The 25,378-nt window shown below is 41.7% G+C and overlaps 1 protein-coding gene across 1 annotated transcript in view; it reads right to left on the reverse strand.

Annotated features, from left to right (window-relative positions):
• INTS13 (integrator complex subunit 13) overlaps positions 1–25,378 on the reverse strand; it is a 151,918-nt gene that overhangs the window by 28,476 nt on the left and 98,064 nt on the right. Inside the window, exons 9-13 of the mRNA XM_033951172.1 lie at positions 23,874–23,963; positions 19,025–19,114; positions 18,550–18,728; positions 6,719–6,889; positions 4,368–4,522 (exon numbers count right to left, since the gene is read on the reverse strand). Coding sequence (XP_033807063.1) covers positions 4,368–4,522; positions 6,719–6,889; positions 18,550–18,728; positions 19,025–19,114; positions 23,874–23,963 — 685 coding nt within the window. The remainder of the gene's footprint in view (positions 1–4,367; positions 4,523–6,718; positions 6,890–18,549; positions 18,729–19,024; positions 19,115–23,873; positions 23,964–25,378) is intronic.

The raw sequence follows: 25,378 nt of genomic DNA on the forward strand, positions 1-25,378 counted from the left end.
ACTGGAAGGACTACACCAAATTAAATTATACATTCTGGTGGAACTCTGTCTGTCATATCTATAAAATGGAAAAAGTAATAGCATTACAACATGGGAATCTTCATAATTTCATGAAAATTTGGCAACCATTGACAAATTATTCTACTGATTAGATTTCTTAGCACATTTATAATAGGTATATAGGAATGGGGAGGGACTTATATAATTTTTGGATTTACTATTTATGATATGATATATAGAATGTAATTACAAATGTTATGAAATAATTAATTATATTATATGTGAATTAATTGATGTAAGAATATAAAATTAATAAATAAATTATCACAAGAAGACTGGGCGTCCAAGATGAAATTTAATGTGGACAAATGCAAAGTGATGCACATTGAGAAGAATAACCCAAACCACAGTTACCGTATGCTAGGGTAAGCCTCACCTCAATAGTGTGTAAACTCATGGAGACACTAGTTAAGTATAGATTGGATACGATCCTAAACGAGGAAAATCTCCGGGATCCCAGTCAACATGGATTCACCAAGGGTAGGTCATGCCAGTCCAATCTTATCAGCTTCTTTGACTGGGTAACAAAAAGACTTGGACGTCGTGTACCTGGACTTCAGCAAAGCGTTTGACAGCGTCCCACACCGCAGGCTGCTGAACAAGATGAAATCAATGGGGTTGGGAGAGACTCTAACTACATGGGTCAAAGATTGGCTTAGTGGCAGACTTCAGAGGGTAGTGGTTAATGGTACTCTCTCTAAAATGTCGGAAGTGACTAGCGGAGTGCCACAGGGTTCAGTCCTGGGTCCTCTCCTCTTCAACATATTCATTAGGGATCTGACTCAAGGGCTTCAAGGCAAGGTAACCTTATTCGCTGATGATGCCAAACTATGCAATATAGTAAATGACTATAATCTAAAGGATGCTATGGAGCAAGACCTGCGTACTTTAGAAAGCTGGTCCTCGATCTGGCAGCTGGGCTTCAACGCCAAGAAATGTAAGGTCATGCATCTCGGAAACAGAAATCCTTGCAGAACTTACACCCTGAATGGAGAAACTTTAACCAGAACTACGGCAGAACGAGACTTAGGAGTAATCATCAGTGCTGATATGAAAGCTGCCACTCAAGTGGAGAAGGCTTCATCTAAAGCACGGCAGATGATAGGTTGTATCAGGAGAAGCTTCGTCAGCAGGAAGCCTGAAGTCATGATGCCATTGTACAGAGCCATGGTGAGACCTCATCTGGAATACTGTGTGCAATTTTGGAGGCCACACTACTGTAAAGATGTGCTCAGAGTTGAATCGGTTCAGCGGATGGCCACCAGGATGGTCTCGGGGCTAAAGGGTCTCCCGTACGAGGAAAGACTGAGCAAGTTACAGCTCTACTCTCTCGAGGAGCGTAGGGAGAGGGGAGACATGATTGAGACATTTAAGTACATCACGGGACGGGTTGAGGTGGAAGATGATATCTTTCTCCTGAAGGGACCCTCGACCACAAGAGGTCATCCGCTCAAACTCAGGGGAGGGAAGTTTCGTGGAGATGCCAGGAAGTACTTCTTCACGGAGAGAGTGATTGAACATTGGAACAAGCTTCCAATGCAGGTGATAGAGGCACACAGCGTCCCAGACTTCAAGAATAAATGGGATACCTATGTAGGATCCCTACGAGGGTCAGCCAAAGGATAGGATCACTAGGGTATAGACTTGAAAGAGCGGGTCAGTAGAATGGCATTCTTACAATTCTACTTAAATGGGACATTAGACTTAAAAGGGAGGGTCGATGGTGTGGGCAGACTTGATGGGCTGTAGCCCTTATCTGCCGTCATCTTTCTATGTTTCTATGTTTCTATGGGTCCGCCTTGGGGGTTAGCGACCAAGAAAAGGATCTGGGTGTCATCGTAGACAATACAATAAAACTTTCCACCCAACATGTGGTGGTGGCCAAAAAAGCAAACAGGATGCTAGGAATTAATTTAAAAGGGATGGTTAACAAGACTAAGAATGTTATAATGCTTGTGTATCACTACATGTTGCAACCTCACCTGGAGTACTGTGTTCAATTCTGGTCTTATCTCAAGAAAGATATAGCGGCACTAGAAAAGGTTCAAAGAATAGCGACCAATACTTATAAAAACTGAGATTCAAGAAGAAAAGAAGGACTTAAAAATGTTAAAGAGCAACCAAGATTTGATTGTGAAAGATAACCTTAATATGAGAAGAAAATTGGAAGTACTTGAAAATAATAGTCGGTTTAATAATTTGCGTTTGATTAATTTTCCGAAGGTTGCGTCAATTCCTCCAGGAGAAATGATAAAACGTTACTTTCTGGAAAATTTAAAAATTCCAGAGGGTTCATTTCCACCATTGTCAAGAGTGTACTATTTGCCTAATAGAAAAAAATCAGGACTCTCAAAAAAAAGATGGTGATGGCAGACCACAGGAAAGTCCTTTGGATGTTACAGCTTTATTGGAACAATCTGATAGAGAGGTGGCTAGTTCAGCCACTCTCTTACTGACTGTAGCTTTGGCTCCGGACAGAGATTGGATTCTTAAACTTTTCTTCAAAAATAGATCCAAGGATTTCCTTGGCTTCCATATTCAAGTTTATCCTGATGTTTCGAGAGAAACTCAGAAAAGAAGGAGGGCATTTTTATTGTTAAAACCTGGTGTGACCCAGATGGGGGGATTATTTTTTCTTAGATATCCTTGTAAGTGTGTAATTAGATATAATTCCCTTAAATATATTTTCTTTGAACCGTCTCATCTGACTGCTTTCCTCTCTATGAAACGCCTAGAAAAAGGAGAAACATCTGTGTCTTAATCAATTAATTAAGCTCTCTCTCAGCATCAGATGACGTGTTTTGGTTAAATTTCTTATTGTACTATATTTACTCCTAATTCCTTAATCTTGGATCCATTGTTGAGGACTAGTGTATGATTAAGTTGGACTTATTACCTTTTATGTAATCTTGATGTAATTTTGATTTATTTTCAAGTTTGAGAATAATCAATGATATGTTTTCTTGATCGTACTTTTCTGTACAAGATTGTAATGCTTGTTAAATTTTTAAAAATTCATAAATAAATAAATAAAAAAAAACCAAAGAATAGCGACCAAGATGATAAAGGAGATGGAACTCCTCTCATTTGAGAAAAGACTAAAAAAGTTGGGGCTCTTCAGCTTGGAAAAGAGATGGGTGAGGGGAGATATGATTGAAATTTACAAAATCCTGAATGGAGTAGAATGGGTACAGGTGGATCGACTTTTCACTCCATCAAAAATTACAAAGACTAGGGGACACTCAAAGTTACAGGGAAATACTTGGAACGCATTGGCAGAGGTTGTGGTAAGAGTGGATAGCATAGCTGGTTTTAAGAAAAGTTTGGACAATTTCCTAGAGGAAAATTCCATAGTCTGTTATTGAGAAAGACATGGGGGACGCCACTGCTTACCCTGGATAGGGTAGCATGGAATGTTGCTGCATCTTGGATTTTGGCTCGGTACTAGGGATCTGGATTGGCCACAGTGAGAATGGGCTACTGGGCTTGATATACCATTGGGTTGGCCCAGTATGGCTATTCTTATGATCTTATGAAGTAACCTCAGAAAACATATTTTTCATGGAAAGGGTAGTGAATACTTGGAATGGCCTCCTGGTAGAGGTGGTGGAGATAAAAAGTGTATCTGAATTTAAGAAAGCTTGGGACAAATACACTGGAACTCTAAGGGAAAGGAGGGAATAGTAGATGGCATAGTTAGGCAGACTATAGCATAATCCATATAATCTATAACGATATTTCCCCACTGCCCTCCAACCCAGCCAGCAGATTAACTGTTCCCCTTAACTGTATCCATGACATCCTATTTGTCTGTTTATATTGTAAGCTCTTTTGAGCAGGGACTGTCTTCTTTATGACTCTGTACAGAGCTGTAGACTTGATAGGCCATATGGTCTTTATCCGCCTTCATTTTTCTCTGTTTAATTTTATTGTGTATCTAACCATACAACTCGCACCACTTCTTCCTTTGTCTCTATAGCAGTAACTAACTGCTATCAGGTGTCCATGTCACAAATAACTATATTAGGGGTCATTAAACTTTATTAAATTGTAAAACACATTAGCAGCAAAATGATTTCCAAATATCCAAATTTAAAATATATCCATACAATTTAATTTTTAGCACCAATTTACTTAATGCTGTTTCTGAAGTTTCTACTACAAGAGACACAATGAGAGTCCTTAAAAACTATATTCAGGTCTTGCATCATAGTTTCAGTATCAATGAATTTCTGATCTCTGTTCTTCAGTGTGTTTCTGACATCTGCTTCTGTACTGAAATATATCAAACATGAACATTAATTTACCGTTTGGGGCCCTTTCCTCTTGTGCCCACTGTTGAAATAGGCAGTGGATCATTTTTTCTCTCCATATCCACTAGATTATATATTGTTTTCTGACAGTTCAGCACATCCTCATCAGTCATACATTCTTTTACAATAACACTGGCTAATGGCACTACCTGTAAAAAAAAAAAAAAAAGAAAAGAAAAAACCTTCAAAAAGCAGAAAGTAAAAGACTGTATGGTATGAAACATTTCTCTATAATCAACATACAAACTGAGGACTGTGGTTGAAATCTTTCTTTTTATCAGATAAGGATGAGCACTGTGGAGTGCTATAAACATATTACTTAGAAAACCTACTGAACTTGTTCTGTTCCTAATCTGTGCATTGGTCAAGTAGTATAGTTTTCCCTGCTTTAGTTCTATACTTCACATAAAGCTTGTCTATGAGAATTGCAAAAAATCTAAAACTGATCTTGGCTATTTGTATTACCGTATATACTCTAATATAAGCTGAGATTTTTGGCCCCAAAAATGGCTCAAAAATGGGGGTCTCAGCTTATATTCGGGTCAGCCCCCCCTGACGGACTTGTTGCAGGCCTCCATCAGGCCTGCTGTATGACCTGGTGGGTTGGGCCAGGACAGGAGGGATCCTTTCTGTGTTTCTACCCCCATGCTGAGCGGGACTCATAAGAACTTGCAGCAGCCATTCAGAGAGCAGCTCAGCACCGGGCAGGAGTACAGAAAGCTCGATCTTGCCCGGTACACTGATGGGCCGCAAGAACTTGAGGCAGCCATTCAGGAAGGGGCTCAGCATGGGACAGGAGCGCGGAAAGCTTGCTCCTGCCCTGTACACTGCTGGACCACCAGGGATTCAAAAAGGTATGCCTGGGAGGTGGGAGGGAGGTAAAAAAAATTATCAGAGTTGTACGAGACAGGAGACGAGAGGGATCCCTCCTGTCCTGGCCAAACAGGTCATACAGTAGGCCCGGTGGAGGCCTGCAGGACATTAGGAGAGAGGGGGTACAGGGTACAGGGCAGAGAGATGGGACAGAATTGAGAGCCTGACAGAAAGGGCGGAGACAGGGTGGAGAGCCTGGCAGGGAGGAACAGGGGCTGGGTGCAGAGCCGGGCAGGGTAGGGAGTAACAGCAGAGATCCTGGCAGGGCACATAAATATTAAACAACCCCCCCACACATCTTATATTCGAGTCAACCCTTTTTCTTCCTTTTTAGGGGGAAAAACGGTACCTCATCTTATACTCAGATCGACTTATACTCGAGTATGTACAGTACCTCTAAATGAATGCAGAGGTTTATTGCATATTTAAAGTACAGGCATAAAACAGCCTTACAGCTGAAGCTTTAGTGAACAGAGAACGTATCCCAAGCTATTAATAAGTCATTCAAAATGTATGCTACTCTGTGTATTTTTTTTTAAATGCTGGCCACCATGGGTTGATTTAGTCCCAGATATTAAGCACTGAGCCATATCCGGCTACCAGCGCTGATTATCAGGATCATCAATGGCCATCGGAAGTTATTTAGGTACCTCCAATATTCAGTGCTGGTAGGCACTGGCACTAAATGCTTGACTCCATAAATGGTGCCTTGGATAGGTGCTTGTAGGCGCCTAAATTGGCGGTGCCTGAATTCTGTGTGGAACTCAAAATTAAATAATGAGCTTAACTGGTATGGTAACTGACCACGCCATTATAAGCTTATTTAAAAAAAATTAAACACATTAAGAGTTCAGCGTAGAACTCAGAGAGACACCTACCTCAAAAGTAGGCATGGTAAGGGGGCGGAGAATAGGCAAGGTTTGACAGGCGCCTGTAAATTAGGCCAGGTAAACCCTGGCATAATATGCCAGTGTTTAAGTCAAGTTAGGCGCTGCTAAGCGCCAATTCTATAAAGGACGCCTAGCGGTTTATTGACAACCATGCTGAATGGTGCCTAGGAGTTAGGCACTGTTAGGCGCCATTTATAGAATCAGGCCCTAAATATTTGCGTTGCCTGGGTAACTCCCAGCTTTGCCTTTGTTCTGCCATTGGCATTAACTGGAGACTGAAGTAGTGGTCTGGGCAGATACCGAGTGGCATTCTGGAGTTAAGTGCTGCTGAAACTCTGTGGTAAACCTGGTCAGTGGGAATTAATCATGCAGAAGCTGCTCTTACCCAGTTAACTCCTGCTGATTATTGACTGGATGGGTGCTATCTACCATATTTTAACACAGGAGTTATGTCCAGTGCTTTACAAAAAAAAAAAGTATTACAATGAATTATCACATATTTGAAATGAAGGTGTGGTACAATAAGAGTATTTATATGATATCATTAACAAAAGTCAAGTTGAAAAAGCCACATAAACTTACAGCTTGCATGTTGAAGATAGTGGTCTGGGAGATAATCATGGGCCAGTAACGAGTATGCTTTTCTAGCTGATCTTTTGCTCGTTCCAGTGGAATCTCCGGGCTTCCGTCTATTTTATATCGTGGCTCTGAAAAAGGGGCCAGCCTATTTTCTCTCATAAACTCTCCAAAATCCTAATAAAAGAAAATAAAATTTGCTTTCTAATAAAGTGACTCAACATTTTAGGGCCTAATATTCAGCTGGCAGCAATCAGCATTTTGCTGACCACCACTGGTGTAAAACTCAGAAATTCAATGCTGGGCTATGTCTGGGCACCAGTATTGAATTTGCAAGTTTCTGGAATTGGCTAACACATATATAGTTAAATGCAATATTAAACACTTAACTTACTATGGATTAATGAATAAAGATAGGACTAATTTTTATGCAGCTCTATTTTTGCAGTTAATCCGGCCGGTTAAGTGCTGAATATCTCCACTTAAATGGCCAAGTGTTGACGCCACCCTGGAACACCCACAAAAGAGTTGTTTATTAGTTTAGTGCTAACTGGTTATTTTCAGCAGCACTAACTGGCTGCTGAAAATTTGCAGTTAGCCCTGAATAAGTGATTTACCTGACCCGAAGTCATTTCTGGCTGGCTAAATCACTTTCAAAATCAACTCCTTATATATTATTAAAGAAGGCAAATCAACAAAAATATATTTCAGATTATTTGGCTAATGGATAAACTTACTAAATCATTATGTTGTGCAATAAAAGGTCTACTGTAATATGGCATGGCATAGGTCATCTAATATAATAAAATGGTAGGACGCGCATGCGCACTAAAAAAAACGTGTTCCCTGATCCGTCGCGTTTTTTTTAGTGCGCATGCGCGGGTTTACGTCACCAAACTCGGCAACTTGGACAACAATCGCGCTTATGCTCAAGCCGCCGCCACGAATCCTCTCTCGAACCGCACCAGGATCGAGAGAGGAGCTGCGGCGGGGGCTTGAGCATAAGCGCCATTGTTGTCCCCCTACCTAGCTGCGAGGCTGCGGCGGCCTTCCTCACGGTTTCACGGTGCTTGGTCCGCCAAACAATTCCTGCCATTGACCAAATTTGCCCCACCGTTCCTTCCCTTCCTCCATCAGGTACAGTTCAGCTCTGCCTATGTTAAAAGCAGCTGCTTTGAAATTGGAGCCCTGCCGCCACCGTAACAAGTTCCCTCTGCCGCGGTCCCATATGTCAGAGAAGGGGCGGGACCAAGGCAGAGGGGAAAGTGCTACGGCAGTGGCAGGGCTCCGATTTCGACGCGGCTGCTTTCAACATTGGTGGAGCTGCACTGCACCTGATGGAGGGAGGGAAGGAAAGGTGGTTGTGCGCTGTTGAGCCCCTCTGTACGGGCCCAAACCAAAAAAGGAGCCAGGACTCTTCCCAACCTGGCGCCGCCAGACCCGACAAAACGGCCCTACACTCACAGACCCGCGAGCAGGGTTGCCATGGAAACCTAACCGGAATTACATGCAGTCGCGCAAGGGTCAGTGAGAGGGGATCAGGAGCTAAAGAGAGATTGAAAAAAACAAACAAACAACAGTGCACAAGTAGAGAGAGACACACAGACAGTCACAGAAGGACAGGGGGCTAAAGACACAGATTGAAAAAATAACAAAACACAGAGGACAAGGAGAGAGAGTGACACAGACACTCACAGAAGGACAGGGGGCTAAAGAGACAGATTGAAAAAATAACAAAACACAGAGGACAAGGAGAGAGAGACACAGGAAAAAAAATGACAAACAGACATACAGCAGCCAAGGAGACAGACATACTTACATACAGCGTCCAAGTAGACAGACAGAGAAACAGCAAAAAAATACAAACAGCCAAGGAGACAAACAGAAAAAAATAAAAATTACAATGCCCAAGGATAAATTCAGGAAAAAAAACCTTCCAGACATACAGTGGCCAAGGAGTTAGACTGAAAAAAAGGCATACAGACATACAGCAGCCAATGAGACAGACAGACTGATAGCGACCAAGTAGACAATCAGCAAAAAAACACAAACAAACACACAAAGCAAAAAATTAGAAACATACAGCGGCCAAGGAGACAGGCATGCAACAAATAGGAAAAATAAAAAAACTTTTAATAAATCAACCATACATGAAGAAGGAATAAAAAAAAAAAAAAAGGGAAAAGACACCTACAGGGAAACACAGGATCAAGAGCATACAGAGAAAACAGAAGTTTGCAGGAATCAGGAACATATAGAGAAAGGAGAGCAGAGACCCCTGCAAGACGAGAAAAATAGCAAAGAGACTGGGGATGAGAAAGAGAGCAGAGATGCTTGCAGGGAGAAAAAGCTAAGCAGTAATGTTACAGCTTGAGAGTGCAGACTGAGGAAGAAAGCAGAGACAGCGCTACACAGGGAAATGGAGGGAGGAAAGAGACAGAAAGAAAAATACAGACAGACATAAATTCTAGCACCCGTTAATGTAACGGGCTTAACGACTAGTAATATATATATAATAGAAAGATTAGGAAAGCAGATTTTCAAAAAATGGTACTGGGGCTAAGCTTGAATCGAGTCATCCCTTCCCCTGGATGGCTGAGGCTGAGGCGGCTGCAGAAGCAGCTCATTTGCCATCTGGGGAGGGGATTATAGTCGTAGTTCACCTTTATTTGATATTCCACCCATCAAAAATATCAAAGTGGTTTATAAGTAGTATTAAAAAGAGGGTAGAATTCAGAATAAACATTAGGACCTAGGATACAAGGCAATAAAATATAACAGAGCCATTATAAAACAATGTAATTAAGACACATTAGAGAGGCAGGATAGTGCCAGCCCAAGACAAAGACAGTGAAGACAAGATAAGTTGCACAGGGAATAAACCACCAGCTCCGCTTAGTCAGTGGAGAATGCTAGAGTGAAATTATCGGTTTTCAGTGTTGCTTTAAAATGTTGAAATGAAATGTCCTGTAAATCACCGATTCTGGTTGGCTGTAATTGGGTTCATGTCTACAGTGTTGGGGTGCAGGGCGAGTGGAACTATGGAGCAATTAGTGCTGGATCTTCCCAGTGACTTACGAGGGCAGAAAAATGTGTTTGGTGTCAAAAAAGTCTATTGCGCTCGTGGATGAGCCTTGATCCTCCCTCTTCATGGCAGTGAAGGATTCAGGTACATGCTCTGGTTCCTGGGAAGCCAGAAAGGCTCTGGGATTTCCTAGTCTTAATAAACATTTTTTTGCTGATTTGGGATGCATATCTACAACAAATGACCCCAAGAGGTAGAATACATTATAACTTACTAGCTGATGCCCTGGCGTTGCACGGGTATTTAATTATAGCAATAACACTGTAAATTGATTCAAATAAAGATACTTTATAGTGGTGAATGAATGCAAGTCTCACTGGAATTAGCAATCTCTTAAACTGAAAAGGAAGATCTGTTGGAATAAGTGGCATACAAAAGTTTCAGTATTGATTTAAACAACTCAATATGTGGAAACTCAGGTTGAAAAGAAACTCCATGCAGTTTTTTCCCGGTTCAAAATGGAACCTGTGTGCCTAGTTCAGCATATGTGAGTACTCATGTAATGTAATAACATTATGAACTGGGGTGCATGAAGGAAACAGTTACAAACACAGTTAGAACATACAAACTCTATATGTATGGTGTCCGTGGTAGAATAGAAAAGATGTCCCTAGTGGTTATAGTGTCATATAAAGTGTTTTATAGTTGGAATTACTGTGAGAATGGCAGCTTTTTACATCCTTTCCATTGACATGAATGGGTGAAATAAGATTTTCTGTTTGTAGCTCCGCCCACGTGTGCAGGTGGGCCGCGAGACCCACAGAACATATCACCCCAGGTAGTGAGGGATCTGCATACCAAGTTTCATTCAAATCGGTCAAGCAGTTTTTTTAAATACTGTGAGAATGGCAGCTGTTTACATTTTTTCCATCGACATGACTGGGTGAAATCTGATTTTCTGTTTGTAGCTCCGCCCACGTGTGCAGGTGGGCCACGAGACCCCCAGAACAAATCACCCCAGGTAGTGAGGGATCTGCATACCAAGTTTCGTTCAAATCGGTCAAGCCGTTTTTGAATTACTGTGAGAATGGCAGCTTTTTACATTTTTTCCATTGACATGAATGGGTGAAATCTGATTTTCTGTTTGTAGCTCCGCCCACGTGTGCAGGTGGGCTGCGAGACCCCCAGAACATATCACCCCAGGAAGTTGGAATTACTGTGAGAATGGCAGCTTTTTACATTTTTTCCATTGACATGAATGGGTGAACTCTGATGTTCTGTTTGTAGCTCCGCCCACGTGTGCAGGTGGGCCGCGAGACCCCCAGAACAAATCACCCCAGGTAGTGAGGGATCTGCATACCAAGTTTCGTTCAAATCGGTCAAGCCGTTTTTGAATTACTGTGAGAATGGCAGCTTTTTACATTTTTTCCATTGACATGAATGGGTGAAAACTGATTTTCTGTTTGTAGCTCCGCCCACGTGTGCAGGTGGGCCGCAAGACCCCCAGAACATATCACTCCAGGTAGTGAGGGATCTGCATACAAAGTTTCGTTCAAATCGGTCAAGCCGTTTGTGAATTACATTGAGAATGGCAGCTTTTTACATTATTTCCATTGACATGAATGGGTGAAATCTGATTTTCTGTTTGTAGCTCCGCCCACGTGTGCAGATGGGCCGCGAGACCCCCAGAACATATCACCCCAGGTAGTGAGGGATCAGCATACCAAGTTTCGGTCAAATCGGTCAAGCCATTTTTGAATTACTGTGAGAATGGCAGCTTTTTACATTTTTTCCATTGACATGAATGGGTGAAATCTGATTTTCTGTTTGTAGCTCCGCCCACGTGTGCAGGTGGGCCGCGAGACCCCCAGAGCATATCACCCCAGGTAGTGAGGGATTTGCATACCAAGTTTCGTTCAAATCGGTCAAGCCGGTTTTGATTTACTGTGAGAATGGCAGCTGTTTACATTTTTTCCATTGACATGACTGGGTGAAATCTGATTTTCTGTTTGTAGCTCCGCCCACGTGTGCAGGTGGGCCGCGAGACCCCCAGAACATATCACCCCAGGTAGTGAGGGATCTGCATACCAAGTTTCGTTCAAATCGGTCAAGCAGTTTTTTTAAATACTGTGAGAATGGCAATTTTTACATTTTTTCCATTGACATGAATGGGTGAAATCTGATTTTCTGTTTGTAGCTCCGCCCACGTGTGCAGGTGGGCCGCGAGACCCCCAGAACATATCATCCCAGGTAGTGAGGGATCTGCATACAAAGTTTTGTTCAAATCGGTCAAGCCGTTTTTGCATGATTGCGGCACATACACACATACATGCATACCTCCGATTTTATATATATAGATTATACTCTTCTAGGTAATGCTCACAGATCAGAAGCTGAACCAAGCTCTGGGTCAGGAAGGCAAAGGGGACAGGAAGCGAGGGGGGGGGAAGAGGTGTACTATGTTGCCATGTTTTTTGTAATGAACAAGAGTCCATTGAACCTTAGATACTTGTTTGGGAAGGTGTTATAATTTGTATTCATACAAAACTATGATTATAATTTTGGATTCTGTATTTTTTTCCTTTTGAAATATCTAATATAATGTTTGAATTAAAATGCTGAAATGAGGGTTCTGAGTGAATATATAAAAGAAGGTACTCATACTGAATAAGCTACTGTGTTGAAACACTGTGAACAGGCCGAAGTATAGGAAATTAGTGTATTGAAGAGGAACTGTAAGGATACAGAAGGAGAAATTAGGTCTTACCTGATAATTTTCCTTCCATTAGTCCCAACAGATCAATCCAGATACTTGTGGGTTGTACCTGTTTACCAGCAGGTGGAGATAAAAAGAATGCCAGAGCTCCGCCATATAGCCTCCCATGCAGCAGCTTCACTGTCAGTATTGTAGCTATCAGAGCAGTAAGACCAAACCATGGACAGAAAAACTTCTGCCTCTGAAAAAGAATAAGGTGAAGAACACCCCAAAAATTGGCATGCCAAAGCTGCAACCTGGATCTTCAAAGAACCACACGCCAAAATGCAGATACAGTAGGCAGGCAGTAGGGCAAGTACCCTCAACACAAACCGGATCACAGAGCTTCATAGAAACATAGAAACATAGAAAGATGACGGCAGAAAAGGGCTATAGCCCATCAAGTCTGCCCACTCTACTGACCCACCCCATTAAGTCCGAGTACTAATGACCTAGTTCCTTAACTCGACCTTCGTAAGGATCCTACTAGGGCATCCCATTTATTCTTAAAGTCAATAACGCTGGTGGCCTTGATCACCTGCTCTGGAAGCTTGTTCCAGTGATCTACAACCCTTTCTGTGAAGAAATACTTCCTTATGTCACTATCGAATTTCCCTCCTCTGAGTTTGAATGGATGCCCCCTTGTGACCGAGGGTCCCCTGAGAAAGAAGATGTCTTCCTCCACCTCGACACGTCCCGTGATGTATTTAAATGTCTCAATCATGTCCCCCCTCTCCCTGCGCTCCTCTAGAGTGTAGAGCTGCAATTTGTTTAGTCTTTCTTCATACGAGAGACCCTTGAGCCCCGAGATCATCCTAGTGGCCATCCGCTGAACCGACTCAACTCTAAGCACGTCTTTACGGTAATGTGGCCTCCAGAATTGCACACAGTACTCCAGATGAGGTCTCACCATGGTTCTGTACAGTGGCATTATGACTTCAGATTTGCGGCTAACGAAGCTTCTATTGATACATCCCATAAGTTGCCTTGCTTTGGATGAGGCCTTCTCTACTTGTTTGGTGGCCTTCATGTCTGCACTGATGATTACTCCCAAGTCTCTTTCCTCTGAAGTCCTAGCTAGTGTTTCTCCATTTAAGGTGTAAGGTTTGCATGGATTTCTGCTACCGAGATGCATAACCTTACATTTCTTAGCGTTGAAGCCCAGCTGCCATGTCGAGGACCAGTTTTCCAACGTAAGCAGATCCTGCGTCATACTATCCTGCAGATTGCTTTCACTTACTATATTACATAGTTTGGCGTCATCAGCGAATAGAGTTACTTTACCCTGAAGCCCTTGGGTCAAGTCTCTTATGAATATGTTAAAAAGGAGTGGACCCAGGACCGAGCCCTGTGGCACTCCGCTGGTCACCTCCGATGTCTCAGAGAGGGTGCCATTGACCACCACCCTCTGACGTCTTCCACTCAGCCAATCTTTGACCCATGCAATTAGTGTCTCACCATAGATTTCATCTTGTTTAATAGTCTCCGGTGTGGGACGCTGTCGAAAGCTTTACTGAAATCTAAGTACACTATGTCTAGAGACTCTCCCGAGTCCAGCTTTCCTGTTACCCAATCAAAGAAGCTGATAAGATTGGATTGGCATGACCTACCCCTAGTGAATCCATGTTGACTAGGATCCCTTAGATTCCCCTCATCCAAAATCGTGTCTAATTTACATTTAAGTAGTGTTTCCATGAGTTTACACACTATTGATGTGAGACTCACTGGTCTGTAATTTGCAGCCTCCGCTCTGCAACCCTTTTTGTGCAGAGGAACGATGTTAGCTGTTTTCCAGTCCAGGGGGACTCTCCCTGTACTCAGGGAGAGATTGAAGAGCATGGTTAACGGTTCCGCCAGGACATCGCACAGCTCCCTGAGTACTCGTGGGTGCAATTTGTCTGGTCCCATGGCTTTGCTCACCTTGAGTCTTGACAGTTCTCTATAAACATCAGCTGGTGAGAACCCAAAATTCTGAAATGGGTCTTCCATGCTTGGCTTTGCTTCCAGCTGTGGCCCGTGTCCAGGTGCCTCACAGGTAAAGACTGAGCAGAAGTAATCGTTCAGTAGTTTGGCTTTTTCGGAATCTGTTTCCACATAAATCCCATCTGCTGTTCTAAGACGTACTATCCCGTTTGTGTTCTTCTGTCTGTCACTAATATACCTGAAGAAGGATTTGTCCCCTTTCTTAATGTTCTTTGCTAGAGTTTCTTCCACTCGTAGTTTGGCCTCCCTGACTGCTGTTTTGACCGCTGCAGACCTTGTCTTGTATTCAATTTTAGCTTCTTTCTCCCCGGTGCGTTTGTATGAAAGAAATGCTCTTTTCTTGTCCTTGACTAGGTGTGAGATCTCATCAGTGAACCAACGGGGTTTCTTCTTTCTTTGTTGTTTATTTACCGATTTTATGTAGCGGATAGTTGCTTCGTGTAGTGTCCTTTTCAGTGTTGACCACATAGCTTCCACATCATCCGTTGTTTCTTGAGCCTGTAGCGTCTGATGGACGAAATCACCCATGCTTGCGAAGTCAGTGCCCCGGAAATTGAGTACCTTCGTTTTTGTTTGTGATCTAGGGAAGCCCTTTCTAAGGTTGAACCATACCATGTTATGGTCACTGGTTGCCAGCGTTTCTCCCACCAAGACTTCCGTGACGCTTTCCCCGTTCGTAAGTATCAGGTCCAGGATGGCCTGGGCCCTAGTGGGCTCTAGTACCATTTGTTTGAGCTGTACTCCCTTCATGGATGTTAATATCCTCTTGCTACTACAAGTTGTTGCTGAGAATGTGTTCCAGTCTACATCAGGCATGTTGAAGTCCCCTAACAGGACAACGTCCCCCCGTAAGGTGATATTCTCAATGTCTTCAATTAATTCTGTGTCTTTGTCCTCCGATTGTCTTGGAGGTCTGTATACCACACCGAGGTATAGGCATTTTTCTCCGCCTCTGGCCAGGTTTACCCAGATGGATTCCCCAGTGTACTTGACATCTGTGATCCTAGTTGTCTTGATGTTCTCTTTGATGTAAAGTGCTACCCCACCTCCCAACTTACCCTCTCTATCTTGGCGAAGCAGGTTATATCCTGGTATAGTTATATCCCACCCATGAGAGTCAGTGAACCATGTTTCGGATATTGCTACCACGTCTAGGTCTGCATTTACTATTTCTGTTTCTAGTTCTAGAAATTTATTCCCTAGGCTGTGTGCATTTACATACATAGCTCTCCACTCTTTGTGTCTAAACTCCTTTAGAGAGTTACCCATCTGAATTAGAGTGTCTCCTAGCGAATCTTTTGCAGCAAGGGTACTTACCTCTGACTTAGAAGTGGAGTTTTGGTTCACCTTATCAGGATTGTTACTTACTGCTCCGGTATATAAATGGGTACCCTCCCCCAACTTACCTAGTTTAAAGCCCTTCGAAGCAGGCGGGCTACTCGGTGTCCGAAGACGTTCTTACCTCTGTTGGTCAGGTGGAGTCCGTCTGATCCCTGGAGTCCCTGTAGTGCCTCCCCGTGATTCAGGAATCCGAAGTTCATTTCCCAGCACCATCGTTGTAGCCACTCATTTGTCTTCAGAATACGTTCATCCCTGTCTCTTCCCTTGCCCCTAACAGGAAGAATTGAAGAGAATACTACCTGTGCTCCTGTCTGCCTCAGCCTCTCCCCCAGAGCTCCGAAGTCTCTAGCTATGCCCTCCTGAGTGTTCTTGGCAGTGTCATTCGTTCCGACGTGGATGAGCAGCATTGGGAAGTGGTCCTTGGGCCTGAGAAGCCTATCAAGACAGGCTGTCACATCTCGTATTCTGGCTCCAGGCAGACAGCAGACCTCCCTCGACTGTCCCTCGACTCCCTTCCTCCAAGTCCTAGTGCTAACCTTTGCCCAAAAAACTCCTTTTTCAGAAACAGGAGAGAAGCATCTCTAAAAAGAACAAACTGAGGGACCAGGCGAGGATGGGGAGGAACCTGGCACCCCCAGGTTTGCACCCCAGGCTAATCTAGGTTCCCTAACTACCCTCAGGCTCAACTACACCTTATAGACAGGCCATGAGTGAAGTTTCAAGTTTATTAAAAACTTGATATACCGTCTATCAGAAAATCTCTAAACAGTTTACAATAAAATTAATAATATAAAAAAAATAAAAACAGCTCTAGTTAAAGATAAAGGGGGAGTACACAGACTAAATGAGACTAACACGAAACCAGGCGGGAAAGAGGGAATGGGAAATATAATTACATCAAAAAAATAGAAAGGAAGGGAAATGGGCAATCACAATGGGGTGGGAGTTGCTTCTTGGGAAAAGTTTGTCAATCCAGAACTGCACAGATTGTGATCATCCACCTGAGAGTGGGGCTGTTGCACAGGAGGCTATATGGCAGAGCTCTAGTGCTCTCTTTATGTCTACCTGCTCGCAGATGGGCGCAATTCACAAGTATCTGGATTGATCTGTGAGACACAGTGGAAAAGCATGGTTGGTTCACAATAATGAGGATCTTTAATAAAATACGAAAAGCCACTGGCTCATCATGAAGTAAAGAATTAACTCATCAAATCTTTTAGCACCACCTAATAGCTTAATTGAAGTACTTTGTACCAGCTCAAATCTAATACTACATACAGAGCGTCAGTCCATTATATGCAGAATTGCAGTTGTCCAAACAAGATTATTTATTTATTCAATTTTCTATACCGTTCTCCCAGGGGAGCTCAGAACGGTTTACATGAGTTTATTTAGGTACTCAAGCATTTTCCCTGTCTGTTCCGGAGGGTTCACAATCTAATGTACCTGGGGCAATGGGAGGATTAAGTGACTTACACAGGGTCACAAGAAGCAGCGTGGGTTTGAATAGAGGAGGAATCTTAGCAATTTTTTTTCATTAAAGGAATGATTGTAAAAATTTGTGTTAGTATGAAGTAGAATTTCTTATGGGAAAAACAGTCATCTTCTAATGTTCATCTTCTAATGTGGTGTATATCATCCAATAGAAAATGTGCAAAGAAGGATGTTACACTGGTGAAACAGACCAGATGAAAGTAAGGAATCTATCTAGAGTGACACCTAAAACTCTTACAGTTTGAAAACCAACTGAATCCCTTGAATCTTAAGTGAGTCTAGTACAGGAGAAAATTTTCCCCAGGTGAAGAGTACTGCTTTCATCTTGCAAAAACTGAGCTTAAATCTCATGCTTGGACACACGCCGAAGTTTACCTGAGTGTTCCTTTTTTCTTGCTATCTCTTTCTTCACGATATTCAGCTTATGGGGAAGCACCTGGCCTGGTTCTCCAGTGGCCAGAAACCCAAGGCGGTTAATTCAAACTACCATCATGGGAGTACCGACGTGCCAAGCGACAAGAGGTAACATCGGATCCGGATGGGACGTCGGATCCAACGGCGAACCTTAGTTCTGACAAGTCTTGCTGAGCTAGGATCAGGGACAGGCTCCTCTCCAACCCAAAAGTAGAAGCCCTGCAGAGACGGAGATAGCACAGTCCTCTCAAAAGGAAAGGATAGTGTCTAGCCCTGGAGGAGCAGCGGGAGAGCTGACAGCTGCTAGAACCCTGACATCAGCACTTTGCATGGAGGTTGGAGAGATTTCGGCCACCGGGGAAGAGAACTTGCAATTTGGAGAGATGGCAAAGTCTGCTATTGTTAATATGGATGCGTTGTAGAGGGCTATCGAAGTCATGGACTCCAATCTTAAAAAAGCAGCAACAATGTTACGAAATGATTGTGGTTGTATCAATTCCTTGGTGCCTTGTGGTTTACATTCAGGTACTCAAACATTTTTCCCTATCTGTCCTGGTGGGCTCAAACTATACCTGAGACAATGGGGGATTATGTGACTTCAAAAGAGAAAGTTTTGTGCACTTTCGTCCCGTTTAACTGATGTAACTTATAGTATGTAAGTATTTAGTGGACAAGTTAGGCAGTCCTTAATAAAATTACCCTCTTCTTAGCTTAAATTATAACATTATATGTTTTATAGCATTACAAATGTATCTTTAATATCACTTTGCAATAAAAACAATCAAAAGGCATAAGTACAAAAATTCAAGGAGTTGAGAATCTTACTGTAATTCTATAATCTGTGACTCTTCCTCCGCATCCTTCACTGATGGATGGGGGATCTTCTAAAATGGAACGGGAGGTGCTTAAGACATGTAGGAAAATCTCTCCTCCGTGACTACTAAGCATGTGGCTAATGACTTTAGAGCCTGATTTGCGAGGCTGCTCCAACAAAACTGAACGACCTGTATAAATTGAGATGAATTCTTTTAGTGGTTTAAAGCAACTAAATTTATGCAGAAAGAAGATGTGGTGTGTGTGTGTGTAAAAACATAATCTTTATTTTACCATATTATTAGGGTTTGTTCTTGATATTCAGACAAACTTACTAAATTGCTGCGATTACTAAAAGGATTTTTCAATTATCATTTTTTTTACATACTATGTACTCTCGTAGAAGTAAACCAATCACACTCAGGTCTGAAATGCAGCATTAAGTAAGAAGTAGATATTAAATGTTTCAAAGTAATATGTAAGTTACCATTTAGAAGAAAGTTTGTGAGACAGGAAGATGGTCTGCTATTTACATCTACTGGGGAGATTCGGTATGCTCCAGTGCAATAATGAAGTTCTGTAAGGAAATAAAATGTGTGTGAACATATATAACTTAGTTGCAAAGACACAGAAAAACCACCATAATGACAGATTAAAAGGACTTATCTGGTTAGAAGCACCTGCTACCGGGATAAGGCCCTACTGAGACAGATATTAAGTAGCACTCTGGCGAGAGCCACTAAATATTTTTAGATTGCCCAGCGTTATCTGGATAGTATAAGGGCAAACAGTGGTGTAGAAAGAGGGGGGGGGGGTGTCCACCCTGGGCGCTATCTTGGTGGGAGCGCCCACCCCCCACTACCGCATACACCCCTTCCCTTCCCCCATACCTCTATAACGATCCTGGCGTAAGCAGAAACCCCAATCAGCTGCTTGCGCCAACCCCAAACCCCAACCAGCTCTTCCTCTAATGTCACTTCCTAGGTGCAGGTCCAGGAAGTGATGTCATAGAAAAAGTCAGTGCTGGTGCGAGCAACAGGTTGAGATTGCTGCTCGTACTGGAAACGTTAAAGAGGTACTGGGGAAGGGAAGGGGGGGCATTTCTGAAAGTCTTCCTGAAATTTTTACAGTCTACATGTGTTTTAATAACTTTGAATAGTTTTGTGCCATCTGCAAATTTAACCACCTCATGTGTCGTCCTGATTTTCTGATCATTCATAAGTATGTTAAATAACATCAGTCCCAGTACAGACGCTTGCAGCACTTCACTATTCACTCTCCTCCACTAAGAAAAATAATCATTTTACTTAAAATATTATATGGCTCAAGTCCCAATTATCCCAATTATCTTAAGAACTTAGGCTGATTATGTCTTCCAAAAGGAACTTGTGGGTTGTGTGTCCATTGACCAGCAGCTAGAAATACAGAGTAGAGAATGACACGGGGACCGTTTACTGCGGTAAACCGTGGGTCACTACAGTAAATCCGCAGGAATGGAGACATTTGCAACTGGTTTACCACAGGAATGGGGACAAGACCTTTTACCATCCCGTAGGAGCGGCGAAAAGTCTTACTCCTGTGGTAAAAAAAATTGTGCCCGTGTCAGACACAGCATCTACTCCCCAGCTCCTCTTGTGCCTATTTTACCTTCAGGAGCCAGCCATGCCACGATGAAGACAGAAGGAACCTAAAACCAAAGCCTGAGACCAATAAAATTACCAGACAACAAAAACTAAAAAAATAAATTTATATTTTGTGATTAGAATATTTCAGATTTGAAATATGTATCCTGCTAGAGCTGGTATTAGACATAACTGGGGACCGCAAAGTCCAGGCTGTGCATCTTTAGCTTCTAGCTGGCTTAGAGCTCTCTCTCTGACCAGGGGGCAATTGCCCTAGTTGCACTCCCCTAACATTATTCTTGCCATGTGTGACTAAAGTATTCTGTTAGCTTGATTTTTCTATGTAGCATTCTGTAGTAATTTGGTTTGTTCAGTTTTCACAATAGTGAAGGGGATATTTGTGAAAGGGAGGGGAGATGGGTTTTGTTGAACCTTGTTCTGTTTTATTTGTGTTTATAAAATGACAAATGTCAGAGGAGAAGCTTCTGCCCACACACACGCGACTGCAGGGTGGCACAGGCAGGCTTCACCGGCATCAGTTTCTTTTCTAAAGCACTGCGAAGGTTGAGGGAGGGAGATAGATTTGGCCGGAGGTAGGAAAGGGACCGCCGCCTTCCCTCCCTTAAGTTTATTTACGCCGCGAAGGTAAGGGGGAGGGAAGGAGATTCTCAGGCCACTGAAGGGTGGTGAGATGGCGAGAGGGAAGGGTGGATGCTGCGGGGACGGGGCAGTGAAGGGGACGGCGGGGATGGGACCATGAAAGGGACAGTGGTCTGGTGACGGGACAGTGACGGGGACAGATTTTTTCCCCCATGTCTATCTCTAATATAGAGTAAAGAATTATGCAGTGCCTTATTAGGAACATGTGTAGCTCAAACAATTCAATATTCTTCTATCTCCAACAGGTGGTAGAGTTCTCACTGTACAGTTCCTGAACTGGTTGGTGACTGGTTCCAGTTGAGCTGGAGGAAGGATATTTTTCTGTATTACTATTAATCCTGAAGTAATACCTGCTGGTAAAAACAAAGTGGTGGAAAAAAGCCACAAAGTATCAGGAGGAGTCCAAGAGTCCATCATAAAAAAGTTTTTTTTATTAAATATAAAATATATATGGCAGCATAGTCCAGATGTTAATAGGTATATAGAGGACCCAATATGGTCCATGCTTCAGTAGTTTCTTCCTTTCTCAGGAGTCCTTATGTCCAATTGTAACCCATCCTGCATGTTCTCACTAAGCTGGTGAATTTAAGTTACTTAAAATAATTTAAAGTTTTCCTCAGAGTGTTAAAAGGTGTTCTCGCTGTGATGCATGAAAAGCAGCTTTGGGAATTTTGTTCTTACACAGTAACATAGATGATGATGGCAGATAAAGACCCGAAAGGTCCTTCCAGTCTGCCCAACCTTACCCACTCTTTAAATTACTGATTTAATTTAAATTTTCCTTCTTCTTAGCTATTTCTGGGCCAGAACCCAAAGTTCTGCCAGGTACTGTGCTTAAGTTCCATCTACTGAAGTCTCTGTTAAAGCTCACTCCAGCCCATCTAAACCATCCCAGCCATCGAAGCCCTCCCCAGCCCATTCTCAACCAAATGGTCATATGAAGACACAGACTGTGAAAGTCTGCCCAATACTGGCCTTAGTTATTCAATATTTACTATTATTTTCCAATTCAAGCAACCTGGTGCAGTCTCTGGCTGAGATCTATCACTGCAATGACTAATTAGTTGAAATGAGAGGAGGTGAGTGTGGAAAAAAATCCTCAGGCAACTGCAAATGATGATTCATGATTCCAATCAAGTTTGAAGTACAAAGAAGCAACAGGAAAATGCCAAGTCAAAAAACAAACCTACCTAGAAAACAAAAATTTGAGGTACACTGTGGTCAAATTATATGAAAAGCACCCCATTAAGTTTTAATTTATTTAGCTAAAGAGCACCGATAAAAAGTTTATAAAGATCTGGGGGCCATTAGAGAATTATTGTAATGAATGAACATCGTTTTCCTTTCTGATGGATGCATGTATTTTATTGGGGGGGGAATTGGATGATTAATATTTTTATTTAATGATTGGATTTCTGTTGTATTATGAAAATTTCATTGAAGAATTGTTGGGTGGGGGGAGAAAGGGTTATAATTTCTACTTTAATGGATTATATGTAGAAGAATGTCAAGTGCTGTATATTTTATTAGTAATGTAATGTTTTAATATTAATCACTTGTTTGTCAGTTTTAAAATGAATAAAGAATTTCAAGAAAAAAAAAAAAGTTTTAACATAACTCTAATTTCTAATCTCAATTTATATTCGAGTTAATATTTTTTTTCCTCCATTTTTGGAGGAAACAATGTTACTTTAGTTTATGTTCGGGCAAGTTTATATTCAAATATAGACAGTAAGTACTGCAAAACAAAAGTAATCTAAGAAGATTAGGTTTTAAAAGCATCTCCTTATGCAAATAATGATATTAGAATATGTAGGTTGTACACACAAATACGAGTAAATGGCAATTTAGAAAGCTTCTATTTACACATGGAGATTCACTAGGATGCAGAGAATTCAAGGTAGTATATCTTGGGTGTGGTTTTAAGCATATCTTAGCAAAAATTTGCAAGTGTATTGCCCATCTTTTAAAAACTTTCCCCATCAGATTTAGCACCATCCTAGAGATACATGTAAAATTTTTTAAAGTGCTTGTTTCATCAGAGCATTACATGAGGGATTAAGGTTCATATTCTATAAATGGCGCTTTAACTTAGGCGCCGGTAAGCGCACTACTTGTGTCTAATTTAAACCCTTGAAAACCCTGGCCTACATTTCCAGTGCCTACTTTTGCCAGAAGCATGATTTTCTAAAACAGTGGTCCCAACCCTGTCCTGGAGGACCACCAGGCCAATCGGGTTTTCAGGCTAGCCCTAATGAATTTGCATGAGAGAGATTTGCATATAATGGAAGTGACAGGCATGCAAATCTGCTCCATGCATATTCATTAGAGTTATCCTGAAAACCCGATTGGCCTGGTGGTCCTCCAGGACAGGGTTCAGAACCACTGCTCTAAACGGTGCCGCTGCATGAATGACATGCAATTGGCAGCAGCTTTTAAGGTGGTCTCCGACAACAGCACCATTTAGAGAATCTGGGCCTAAGTTAATAATTCTCTTTAATCATGATGCTTATTTCTTCCTCAAAAAAAAATAAAAAATTTCTGATCAGGACCAGCAATTTTACAGGGGTCTCAAAGTCCCTCCTTGAGGGCCGCAATCCAGTCGGGTTTTCAGGATTTCCCCAATGAATATGCATGAGATCTATGTGCATGCGCTGCTTTCAATGCATATTCATTCGGGAAATCCTGAAAACCCGACTGGACTGCGGCCTTCAAAGAGGAACTTTGAGATCCCTGAGCAATTACATAGGGAAATGGCAATTTTGCCATTTCCACATGTAACTGCTGGCATTTACATGCAGAAAATGCTGCGCTGATGCTACTCTTTTTGTGCACATGTAAATCTATAAGATGGCTGCTCCCCTTGTATGTGCTGACAAATACATGTGCACTCCTGTACTACTTTTAAGTACTGTATTTTACAGGCAGCTTCATACTCAGTAAAATATTTTTTTTAAATACCACTGGAACTGAGCATGTCCCAAGCTGTACACCTCAGTTCCAGTCTCAATGTCTACTTGAAATGGGTCTTTTCAAACAAGCCTATACACCTACCCACACTATTGGTCCTTGGTGTACACCATTTTAGCGTCACTGTTTCTTTTAGTGTTCCATCTCTGTTATTGCCAACATGAGCATCACCTGCTGCAAAAATGTAAGAAAAGGGGATTAAGCCAACATCTAGCAAACAAACTCACATAGCATTTTAAACTAGGTTGTTCAAGTAGTTGCACATCTTTACAACTGCTCACTTATGTGGCTATTTTTACTGTGTTAAACTACATGCATGCTATTGAAAATGCAAATGTATGTGTGGATGCAAACCCGTTCCTTGAAACTCTTCTCCTCACAGCTGGTAAATGAATACATTAAATAATGCAATTTTATAAGGAGGCGCATACTTTAAGCTTGAAAGCAGGCACCTGCTTAGGTGCTATTTTATAAAGAAAAGTAGGTGCCTATCTTTCTTCATAAAATGCTAGCTATGTAATACTGTATAACCTGCACCTACCTTGCAAGCATGAGCATTTACACCAACCCTAGAACTGATGCAAATGCTGATGCCTAGATTTCTAAAGAATGTGCATAAATTAAAGATGTTTTAATCTACATGCATAATTTTGCACTCTGTCCACATCTACCTGAGATGAAGTTTATATTTGTATTTTAACTTGGCTTTGTGATTTCTAGAATGTTTGTTTCTAGTTTGGTTTTTTATTATTATGCAATCCGCTCTGAACTAATTTTGGAATACAGGATAATGTAATATAATGTATGCACCATTGATTCTTACATGTGTATTTATAAAATCGCAGTGAGTGGAAAAGAGCCCAGTTATGTGTGTGTATGACCATATGCATGCATAGATGACTAGAATACTGCCATCTGTGCTTGTTCTTAGCACTAAAAATTAAACACCTCCTTATGTGTACATTTACTCGTGTATAAAGTGGATACGTTAATAAAATCCCATTTTTGCAGATAATGCACCAATTTACCTATGAAAACAGCATATAAAAATTGTGAATCCTACTATTATTAGATACCTGACAGCAAGTAAGACCTACTTGCAGTATTTTTTAAAAATTAAACCTTAAAAATTAAAAAACACTATGGGCTCCTTTTACTAAGCTGTGGTAGCGTTTTTACCGCACGCTGCAAATTAGCGCGCGCTACCCCCGCGCTACATGGAAAAACTAACACAAGCTCAATAGAGGCATTAGCGTCTAGCGCGCACTAAGACTGCTAGCACAGCTTAATAAAAGGAGCCCTATGTAACACGATTTTTGTTCCTGGGCAGTTAAGTGTAATTTCCCAATTGTTCATGCCTAAAAAGTATAGAAAATGTAGCTTTTATGACCAGGATATCAAAATTTCGTTCCTAATTGTTCTTGCCTAAAAAGTATAAAAAATGCCTTATATTTCCATAAAACTTTGCTTTTGTGACCAGGATAGTCAAACTTTGCAGTTTAATTAAAAAATAAAAATGCCAAATTTCCATCTTTTCATTCTTATAAAGTCATAAAAAGCAACATATGAATCACAATTAACATGTATTT

The sequence above is a fragment of the Geotrypetes seraphini genome, chromosome 7 (assembly GCF_902459505.1).
Source record: "Geotrypetes seraphini chromosome 7, aGeoSer1.1, whole genome shotgun sequence".
Taxonomy (NCBI): domain Eukaryota; kingdom Metazoa; phylum Chordata; class Amphibia; order Gymnophiona; family Dermophiidae; genus Geotrypetes; species Geotrypetes seraphini.